General features: G+C 37.7%; 1 protein-coding gene across 3 annotated transcripts in view; it reads left to right on the forward strand.

Moving 5' to 3' along the window:
- ADAMTSL1 (ADAMTS like 1) overlaps positions 1-11922 on the forward strand; it is a 984547-nt gene that overhangs the window by 607292 nt on the left and 365333 nt on the right. For all 3 annotated transcript variants that reach the window (XM_017890111.1, XM_017890108.1, XM_017890110.1), the window contains one exon: positions 6989-7034. In XM_017890111.1, coding sequence (XP_017745600.1) covers positions 6989-7034 — 46 coding nt within the window. The remainder of the gene's footprint in view (positions 1-6988; positions 7035-11922) is intronic.

The raw sequence follows: 11922 nt of genomic DNA on the forward strand, positions 1-11922 counted from the left end.
TACCCTAGAACTTAAAGTATAATAAAAATAAATAAATAAATAAATAAAAAGAACCAGAAGCCTTCCTACCTCCAGTTATTTCCCAAGACCACTCCCTATTTCTAGCCGATTAAAAGAGAAGTGGCAGCCTAGGCAACATGATGAAACACTGTCAAAAAAAAAAAAAGAGCCTCAGGAATGTAGAATTTTTTTTAACTGGCTGGTTGGGGGCAACCTCCCGCAGTATAGCTCCAGTGAGTACTGGAATGCTCATTTGAAGTGAAGGGAGAAACCGTGTTCCAATAGTACTTGAAATCCCTCCGTGGGGTTGCAAATCCTCTTGTCTTGTTCTAATCTATGCTTGCTGTAAGATCCACAGTCTAAATGGCCCAGGCTTCCTGGGGCTTGAATTGCAAAACATGACTTTATGTCTTTTCTCTTGTAAAGAGCTCATAGATTTCTTTGGATGACTGAAAGAAGCGAGATATGCTTGTATTCACAGTGCTTTAGGAGGCTGAGGTGGGAGGATCGCTGGTACCCAGGCGTTCATGGTTCCAGTAAGCTATGATAGTGCCACTGCACTCCAGGCTGGGTAACAGAATGAGATGAGACGCTGTCTCAAAAAAAAAACAAAAACAAAAAAACCAGATGGACCGTCCTGTTTTAAAATTCTTTGCCGTAAGTCCATATTTGAAAGGCAAGTGATGTTCAGGGAAATACAGTAACCCATTCTTGCTTAGCAACATTCTTTGCTTTTTAGCAATCAGAGATAAAGCCTGGGGTGCCATGAGCCTTATATAAGTGCAATTGTCCTTAAAAACCCAGAAGTGTTAAATACACATGATCACATTTTCTTGAAACAGTTTATTGACACTAGGTATAAGTCTGGCTATATCACCAGAAGGATCTTTTGCTTAGTGAAGAGATGACAAGAATAAAGGTAAAAGAGCGATAAATCAAATGCCTCCCCTTTTAAAAGGCTTAAATGAGAAGGGGATGGGGAAACAAGAAGCCAACAAGTTGTTTGACCCTATAGAAAAAACTTTTAATTTTTCATGTCAGTTCGCCTCTTCTCAGGTCGTTAAATGATGACAGTTGAAACTATAACATCAGGATTTTAAGAAGTGGAAGTTTAGATGGTGTATTATGTGTTAATGAGAGACAAATAAAGTATGTATCAAGTCTATACTAATCTCTTAAGTGAATTAAAGTCTGAATAATTCACACATAATAGCTTGCAATTGGCCGGGCGCGGTGGCTCAAGCCTGTAATCCCAGCACTTTGGGAGGCCGAGGCGGGCGGATCACGAGGTCAGGAGATCGAGACCATCCTGGCTAATACGGTGAAACCCCGTCTCTACTAAAAAAATACAAAAAACTAGCGGGACAAGGTGGCAGGCGCCTGTAGTCCCAGCTACTCAGGAGGCTGAGGCAGGAGAATGGCGTGAACCCGGGAGGCGGAGCTTGCAGTGAGCTGAGATCTGGCCACTGCACTCCAGCCTGGGCGGCAGAGCAAGAGCGAGACTCCGTCTCAAAAAAAAAAAAAAAAAAAAGAATAGCTTGCAATTGAGATTATTTCTATTTTTGAGAGAAGGAATTAAAATTAATGTGACTGGCGCAGAGTAAAGTGCTGATTAAGCAAATAAGGAATTTTTGATGCAAATTTGAATTAGAAAATATATATGTGTGTGTGTGTGTGTCTATATATATGTGTGTGTGTGTGTATATATATATATTTTCCCCCTCAAGGCAGAGTCTTGCTCTGTCACCCAGACTGGAATGCAATGGCACAATCTCGGCTCACTGCAACCTCTTCTTCCTGGGTTCCAGTGATTCTCCTGCCTCAGTCTCCCTAGCAGCTGGGATTACAAGTGCCTGCCACCATGCCCTGCTAATTTTTGTGTTTTTGGTAGAGACGGGATTTCACCATGTTGGCCAGGGTGGTCTTGAACTCCTGACCTCACGTGATCCACCTGCCTCAACCTCCCAAAATGCTGGGATTACAGGCATGAGCCACCACACCTGGCCCATTTTTTTATTTTTCTTTTTTTCTTCAACTTCTATTTTAAGTTTGGGATACATGTGTAGGATATGCAAGTTTGTTACAAAGGTAAACATGTGCCATGGTGACTTGCTGCACAGATCAACCCATCACCTAGGTACTGAGCCCAGCATTCATTAGCTATTCTTTCTGGTGCTCTCCCTCCCCACAGTCTCCCCAGGCCTCAGTGTGTGTTGTTACCCGCCATCTATACATGTGTTGTCATCATTCAGCTCCCGCTTATAAGTGAGATTGATTTTCTGTTCCTGCATTAGTTTGCTGAGGATAATGGTTTCCAGCTCCATCCATGTCCCTGCAAGGGGCATGATCTTGTTCTTTTTTATGGCTACATAGTATTCCATGGTATATATGGACCACGTTTTCTTTATCCAGTTAATCATTAATGGCCATTTGGGTTGATTCCATGCCTTTGCTATTGTGAGTAGTGCTACAAGAAATATACGTGTGCATATTACATGTTTATATTAAAATATATTCTAATACTTATATTTTCTTCTTTCATACTTCACCCAGTTTCTGAGTTCATAATTGATATAGTTTTGAACTGCCTAAACACAGTACTGTAACTATTTTATGGTTTATATTGGGAGGACATCTTTATTTAAATCCTCTCCTATCATTTGTCTACAGCTTTCCTCAGACATCATTTTGGAATGAAATTTATAATGTTTGTTTTCATCCCCAGAGGTGAATTTTACTTGTTTAAATGTGAAAGAAATCCCTCAGCTGTTTTGTATTAACGACCTGTTAAAAAAATGAAGGAAAATATTTTTTACTGCTTAATTCTCACACAGGGATTTTGTGCCCCAATAAATGCCTTGGATGAAGAAATTCACACTTGGCAGGAATTAAATCCTTGTGGTGGAATAGTCACTTAGCTACTTATGTAAAATTTATTTTCAAATTTCATAAACTTAAACTTTCAAAAATATAAGCTTCTCTGCACTGAAGTTCTTTCACATTGCATTTTACTGATGAGCATGGTTTTCTTGGAAATGTTCCAATGTGTGTCTACCTATGCTTTTCTAGAAGTGGATTTACCAGAATTGAGAAATAGTTTATAAACTGATATAATAACAACAAGGCACAGTCAACCCTCAGGCCAGTTCCCCCTCAGCTTTCCGGATCTTTAGCTTAGTGTAAGTATACTATGTATCTTGAGCACATCGTGTTCCTTTTCTTATTGTTTGATAGACTTAGGAGTTAGTCACGCCTAAATTCCAATCCCTGGTTCACTTTTCTGTGTATGTAGCTTTAAGCCTCCTCAGCTTTCTCTGCCTCAGTTTTCTCATCTATTAAATAGGAATAAAATTTTGTAGAGTTGTTGGAAGATTAGAGATAATATATACAGAATACGTAACACTGGGCCAAATGCCTATAGCAGGCACTGAATAAATAGTACAGACTAGTGTTTCTATCATAATCCACAATTTGATAGTGTCTTTCAATAATGATCACTTTGCCATACTTAAGCATTACCACCTTAATATCCTATTTCAGTCAAATTAAAGAAGCTTTCAAAAAAGTAGTATATTAAAGGGAAGATAGTTCAGAGGCATCCATAAATTACCTGCAAATCCATATTAGGCATTAGACAATTACAGGATATTCTTTGGAAATTATGGCAAGTAGTTTTTCTTTGGTTTGCTTTTGTTTTGTTTTGCTTTTCCTAAATAATAAGTATTTAAATCAACCTTTTACATTCTATGCTAATATCCCCTGTTATTCAATGATGCCTGTAAAATTTGTGTAGGTATTTGCAGATTAAAATATCTGGGAAAAGGCTCATTTAAACTTTTGAAACAAGTATTTTTCTGCTTCGTTTTGTTTAGGAAGTGGTATCTCTGTAGTAATCCCTTGGCATTTGAACAGAGCTTTTGTACATTATTTCAGTTGGTGATCCTAACTTTATGCATAGGTATTCCTATATTCATTTGGCAGATAAGGAAACTAAGACCCTAAGAGAACAAAAGGTTTATGCAAGTGGAAGAACAAAATCTATATCCCAGATCTTCAGGCTCCTAATTCAGTTTTGTTTCCATTATTTCTTTCATGGATATAAGGTTAGGTAAAAAATAAAAAATAGAAAAGAATGAAAACAAATAGTATTAAAGTCCCAATAGTTAACACCAGGGTTTACCTTTTAAAAGCAAAATCTCACCATTGAATCTCCTCTGTTTTAATACCTTCAGTGGTTCCCCTCTGTGTATTACAAAGTTCAAAATTAGAAGGTATTTCACTCATCTACTGCAATTCCCCACATAAACCCTAAACCCCCCAAAACCAGAACTGTTTGAAAATTTGGGAGCACACCAAATCTTTTTGTGCCTCTATGCCTTTGCTTAGTTTCTTCTCCATATATCCTTGACCTCCTTTCAATAGCTATTATATTTTTACATCTATTATGTACTTAATTAGTTTATCAAATGTCTACATAATGCTTACTGTGTCCTAGACACTGTCTGAAGTGATTCACAAATACTTACTCAGTTAATTCTCATAATTCCAGGAGATAAGTAATATCATCCCATTTTACCAAAGATAGAACTGAGGTATAGAGCCAAGATTCTAGAATGCAGAGCCTGTTTTTAAACTGGGTACTGTTAAGCACTGCACTGTGGTACATATGCAGCAGGAACTTCAGGAACTTCAAACACTGATGTCTAGATGGGATGCTACCAAAGACCTCCCAGTTGTAGAATTCAATTACCTTGTAAATTTACCATCAACTGGAACTTAGCTCTCATGTTGTTAGAGTCAGAAACCTGATATTTTTCAGCAATAGCACCAAGAACACATCTTTTTCTTGGGGGTGTACTCACAATGACTCAGCCCATGAGATGAATATTTCAAACTAGAATGCCAGTTGATTAATTTACAGCAAGGAATAGAACTGTCCATCACATGGACCAGAGTACCCACATCAGCATGGCCAGCACTCTCTGTTCTCAGCAGTCACAAAAATCCAGATCACTCTTAGTAAGTAGCTTGGTCAACCTGATACCATAATGAGGGGCAGTACTTGGATGAGCTGAATGTTCATTGGTATCAGCAAGGTTAGCATGAGTCATCTATGTGGAGTTTGCAGCAGTCTTGTCAATGGGACATGCAAGACTTGAAATTCATTGGCGTTTTGTCTCGGACATTGCTGGACTGGACACTGACAAACATGTGTCTTCGTCATGCTCCTTATTTCTATGGTTCCAATGCCTGGCCAGCCATTCCTTTTCTATTTTTAATGCATAGTAATAGTCAGTCTGATTACAGTCAAGTCTTTAGGAATAGGAACCTTTCTATATTTTTAAGATAGTCTGTGTATCATTGTATTGTCAGATGACATTTTCTTTCTGGTAACATTCTCAATACCTAATGCAATTACTATATGCATTTCTTACATAAAATTATGTGATTAATTTTCTTAATAACAAAGACTAAGTCATATTCATTCTTCTTTGTATTCTTCATAGTAATTTCATTGCCAAACATATAACAGAAGCTCTGTGGACATTTATTGAACAAAAAAGTAAATTAGGAGGCATTAAAGCATTGTGATCATGAGTGTGTGAGTTCTGAAGCCAGATGGCTTGATTTCAAATGTCAGCTCTACAACTTAATAGTTGTGTCATTTTGGCAAGTTACTTAACCTTCCTAAGCTTCAGTTTTGTCATCTGTAAAGTGGATATAATGATGGTATTCTATCTCTCAGGGATTTTGAGAATATTAAATAAATTTATACATATTACAAACTTATAAATGTACCTGGAATTCTAAAAGTACTAGGTATTAGTATAATCATTCTCACAGGATTTTGTAGTATATTTTTACTTTTTTAAAAAGTGTGACATATTTTGAAAAGAGTGCAGTACTGTTTTCATGACTTAAGTGTCAGCATTGAATGTTTTATCAAAAGTTGATTGTTTTATTCATAAGAATTCAGTAAAATGGAAACTCCCATGTATTGCTGGTGGGAGTATGTAATGGTACAACCTATATGGAATGCATTTTGGTAATATTTATGAAGAACCTTACAAAAGTTCATTCCCTTTAGTCTAGTAATTCTCTCCTAGAAATTTATCTATTCAAAAAACACAGTCAGAAACTTTGATAAAACATAAGCACAAAGTTGGCTTATCATACTATCATTTATCAAACCCCAAAGTGGAAATTACTTAAATGACAAATAATGAAAGAATAATTATGCAAAAAATTACATCATTTGTTAGAATATTATGTAGCTCTGAAAATGGTGTTTTTAAAGTTATTTAATACTGTGAGAAAACGGCTCCCAATATATTTTAAATGGAAACAAAAACAGGCTACAAAATTGCATAAGTGATGTGATTTTTTTATTTATACTGGAAACGGCAAAATAAATCAAAATAATAGTGATTGTCTTTAGATGAGGCAACCAGCAGGGGACTTCTTTTTTTTCTTTTGGTAATCTGTCTTTTCCCAAAACTCCATAATGAGTATATATGTTTAGAAATAAAATAAATTTTTTTAAGAATATGACTTTCCACATTCTTGGAATTATGATTTTAAAGGACATGTGAATATTATTCCATTAATTCAATTTATTTTCAAGATCTACAGTTTTTTCAGTGAAAATATTTCATTTTTATCAGAAATAAGCAGCAACGGTTCATTGAATATCAGTTTTTCAGAACTTTGCAACTAACAGTTATTTGATTACTTACAACACCACCCCCACTTATTTTGGAAGATTTTTGAAGCAAGACATATTAGTTTAACCCTTATAGAGAAAAATTTACATCTATAACTTCTTTAGATCTGCTCATTTGATTTTAATAGTAAGCTCTCTAAGAACATGCTTAGAAGAAAAGAGAGGCCCTTTTACTAGTATTTAGAGGAAAATTTTTATGAGAAAATATTTCTGATTTTGAGCCTTTCATAAGTAGTAATATTTTTTTTTCTTTTTGCAACCTAGGAGCTGTGAAGGAAGAAATATCCGATACAGAACATGCAGTAATGTGGTAAGTATAAGGTTCTGAGATTGTGATCATGTATTTTTGTTAGCACTGAATGGTGCTAAGCAGTTTTATATCCTGAGCAGGAAATCAACCAATTAGAATTTCACTGAGAGTTTTTATCTCATACTGTACTGATTATGCAGGACTAAAATGATATTTTTAATGTTCCTCAATATAAACTTCTCATCATTTGAGCAGCTTGAAACTAACTAGACTGTTTCAAAACAAGGACTCTGCATTTCCTCCCTACTTTCTGCCTTTTTTCATGTAGATCTCATGAGGATGAGTAAGAGGGGTGATAAGAGGGAAACAAGTTGGGGTATCATGAAATAAATATTAGTAAATCAAACTCAGATTTGACAAACTCATTCATTTGTTCAACAAATGTTATTCAGTGCCAACTATGTGTGAGGCACTACACTAGTACAAGAATAAATAACATATGGTCCCTGTTTTAAACATCTGTAGTATAGTAAGAGGTATAGAGAAAGAAGACAGATGTGCATTGCACATAACCACACTCTAGGACAAAATATGACAAAGCCATAGGGAATGAATAAAGTTCTTTGTGGGTTAAAACAGAGAAATCCAAAGGGTCTTAAAAGAAAAGGTGATTTGAGATAGGGCTTGGAGGACTATGACTAGCCCATATTGGTTTGAAGGGATGACAGTCAGTCCAATGGAGAGGACATAAGGGGCAACTTTGGAGGCAGGAATGTCTGAACACTCATTTCAGTAGAGTTGAATATAGCAGTATAAAAGAGAATTGAAATATGTTTTTGAGGTTATACCATAAAAAGATTCGAATGTTAGTCTTCAAAGTTTATATTAGCTCAGTGAATAATAGAAGTCACTAGAGCAAGAGTATGGTGTTGCAGAGTTTCCCTTTTAGAAAAGTTAATTTTTTGGTGATACAAGGGTTGCACTGGAACAGGAAATGGATGAGGAGCAAGAAGTAATGAAGGCTTAAACCTTCATTAGTAGTCACAGCTACTCAGGAGGCTGAGGCAGGGAATCCCTAGAGCCCAGGAGTTCAAGACCATCCTGGGGAACATAGCAAAACCCTGTCTCTTAAAAACAAAAAGAAGAAGAACAAGGAGCACTTAAACCCAGAGGAAATACTAAATAGATACAAGAGAGATCAAAATTAAGTTCACTCTGCAAGACTTGAAAAGAATTTGATATTAGAATGATAAGTTGAAGTGGGAATAAAGGAAACAAAGAGGCATATGCATATTTAGGGCTTTTGTACTTGCTGATTCCTTTGTTGAAGAAGCTCTTTCCTCAATATGATTGGCATTTTTATTATTCCACATTTCCCTTCTGCATTGCCCAGCAGAGATTCTCTGTGAGGGCTCCACCCCTGCAGCAGACTTTTGCCTGGACATCCAGGCATTTTCATATATCCTCTGAAATCTAGGCAGAAGTTCCCAAACCTCAGTTCTTCTGCACACCTGCAGGACCGCCACCACATGGAAGCTGCCAAGGCTTGGGGCTTGTACCCCCTCAAACAATGGCCTGAGCTGTACCTTGGCCACTTTTAGCTACACCTGGAGTGGCTGGGACACAGAGCACCAAGTCCATCCAGAGGATGCGTAGAGCAGGGATCCCTGGACCTGGCCCAGGAAACCATTTTTCCCTTCTATGCCTCTGGGCCTGAGATGGGAGGGGCTTCCAGGAAGGTCTCTGACATGCTCTGGAGACATTTTCCCCATTGTCTTGGTGATTAACATTCATCTCCTCATTACTTATGCAAATTTTTGCAGCAGGCTTGAATTTCTCCCAGAAAAAAATTTTTTTTTCTATTGCATCATCAGACTGCAAATTTTCCAAAGTTTTATGCTCTGCTTCCTCTTGAATGCTTTGTCACTTAGAAATTTCTTCTGACAGATACCCTAAATCATCTCTCTCAAGTTCAAAGTTACACAGATCTCTAGGGAAGAGGCAAAATGTCACCAGCCTCTTTGCTAAAGCATAAATAAGAGTCACCTTTGCTCTAGTTCCCAACAAGTTCCTCTTCTCCATCTGAGACCACCTCAGCCTAGACTTTGTTGTCCATATCACTATCAGCATTTTGGTCAAAGCCATTCAACAAGACTGTAGGAAGTTCCGAACTTTCCCACATCTTCCTGTCTTCTGAGCCCTCCAAGTATCCATGAAGTTCCAAACTTTCCCACATTTTCCTATCTTCTTCTTAGCCCTCCAAACTGTACCAGCCTCTGCCAGTTACCCAGTTCTAAAGTCACTTCCACATTTTTGAGTATCCTTATAGCAGCACCCCACTCCTGATACCAGTTTACTGTATTAGTCCGTTCTTATGCTGCTTTAAGGACATACCCAAGACGGGGTAATTTGGAAAAAAGAGATTTAATTGACTCACAGTTCTTCAAGGGTGGGGAGGCCTTAGGAAACTTACAATCATGGCAGAAGGGGAAGCAAGCACATCTTTCTTCACAAGTGTCAGGAGAAAGAAGAATGAGCACTGAGTGAAGGGAGAAGCCCGTTATAAAATCATCAAATCTTGTCAGAACTTACTATCATGTGAATAGCATGGGGGAAATTGCCCCCATGACTCAATTATCTCCACCTGGTTCTTCCCTTGACACATGGGGATTATGGGAAGTACAATTTAAGATGAGATTTGGATGGGGACACAGCCAAACCATATCAGACTCTGACCTGACATTACTTAAAATCCATAGCACTCCATGAGCCAAAATCTTTATAGCTTGTAGAATCAAATTGACACTGAATTTTTTTTATGAGAATCTAGCTTCTTCAAATAATTTGAAGCTTTATTTTCTTGCTTTTAGTGATGACAGAAGCAGCGTTGCCAAAAAACACAAAAATAATTTTTTAAGAGAGAATCTTTTCATGATCACATCCGAGTTTTTCAAATTAGGAAGTTTAGAACAATTCAGTTAAATATTCTTTGTTAGATGCTTGATTTGGAAAAACTTGAGAGTCTCTTAGCTAAATCACCAGGGTCATCTTTAATCCCTGAACAACTTCTTGGGGCACTTCTGAACTACTTCATCTCCAAAGATTCAGCCTCTTTACCTATTTTTTGTGGAATTGCTACATATAACTTTTTGGGGAGTTCGTATTCCCCAGGATAATCTGAGGAGTAGAAAACATCTCCCCAGTTTCCCCTTTTTTTTGTTGTTTTCCTGAAAAGTCAGCTTACAGGCTTTTAAAGCTTTATTGCCAACCACTCTATAAGTGGTTTGTCAATACAAGAAAGTTAAAGTTCCCATGATGTTTGCATAGTTCTCATAGTCATGGTACTTACTTACATTCTGTGTAGCTGGTTCAAGGAGACTATTTTCATTCCTAAGGACAGAGTTTATCTAATCTTTCCCATTTTACAGTTGCCTGCTCTATTGTAAGGAAGCAGCAAGGTGCTCCCTCTCTGGAAGGAGAGACAAAGATGCTATTGGTAGACAATAGATGTGAGCTAGCAAACCAATCAAACAGGTCATTTAGGTCTCAGAGATTTCACCACAAGACTAACTGAAGGAGTCTCTCAAAAAGGTTTCCTTAGGTCTTCACATTAAACCTCAAATTTGAACCCCTTGAACTTAATTAGGGATTTTAAAGTGACTTACAATGTATTTAGAGTACTTATAAACTGTTTCTTTTGCGCTATCCTTAAGGTTCATATGAGTTGGTGTTTAGGAAACAGTGACCATAATTAGCAACATAATAGGCCACACTGCTTGTGGTAGCTGGTGGTGCTCTTAATTTCTTTATTAAATTATTTGTTGCTCACTACAACATTTTACTGTTTTTAAGACAACAATATGTATTAAGATCAAGAATTGTTCTTGGTCCTGGGGTTCATTGTTAAATAAAACCAAGACCCAATTCTCCTGAAGCTTTCATTCTAATGAAGGAAAAGAGGTTACAAACAAGCATGCAAACAAATTATTTAAAAGGAAGTATATGAGATAGCAGTTGGTGCAATGCAGAGAATTAAGCTATTGGTAGCTAGTTCAGAGAGGAAGTTCAGAAAATCCACTTGAGGAGTAACACTTGAATAACAAGAAGGAAACAGCTATATGAATACTTGATGAGCAGAAATCCAGAAAGAACAGCTAGTGCAAAGGCTGTGAAGTACGACATAACTTGGTGTGTCAAGGAAAGCATAAAGCCAATATACCTAAAGTCTAGTGTGCAAGAGAAAGAGTACTGGAAGGTAAGAAAAAATCAAAACCAGAGTTAGGTGAGAGCTAGATCATGCAGGACACTGTAAAGTACTTACGTTATATTTTAAGTTCAAAAATTAGCTACTGGATGGCCAGGCACCATGGCTCACACCTGTAATCCCAATATTTTGGGGTTGGGGGACAAGGCAGAAGGGTCACTTGAAGTCAGGAGTTTGAGACTAGCCTGAGAAAAATAGCAAGACCTTGTTTCTACAAAACAAAAACAAAACATTATCCTGGTGGTGTGCACCTGTTGTCCCAGCTACTGGGGAGGCTGAGACGGGAAGATTGCTTGAACCCAGGAGTTTGAAGTTGCAGTGAGCCTTGTTTACATCACTGCACTTAAGCCTGGAAGATAGAGCAAGACCCTATCTCTATTAAAAAAAAAAAAAAAAAAAAGAAAGAAAAAAAGAAGCTCCTGGATAGGTTTAAGCAGGGGAGAGTAGAACTGGACTTACAATGAAAAAGATAGGTTTGGTAGGCCGGGCGTGGTGGCTCAAGCCTGTAATCCCAGCACTTTGGGAGGCCGAGACGGGTGGATCACGAGGTCAGGAGATAGAGACCATCCTGGCTAACACCATGAAACCCCGTCTCTACTAAAAAATAGAAAAAACTAGCCGGGCGAGGTGGCGGGCGCCTATAGTCCCAGCTACTCGGGAGGCTGAGGCAGGAGAATGGCGTAA

The sequence above is a fragment of the Rhinopithecus bieti genome, unplaced genomic scaffold (genome assembly GCF_001698545.2).
Source record: "Rhinopithecus bieti isolate Rb0 unplaced genomic scaffold, ASM169854v2 scaffold_17667, whole genome shotgun sequence".
NCBI lineage: Eukaryota > Metazoa > Chordata > Mammalia > Primates > Cercopithecidae > Rhinopithecus > Rhinopithecus bieti.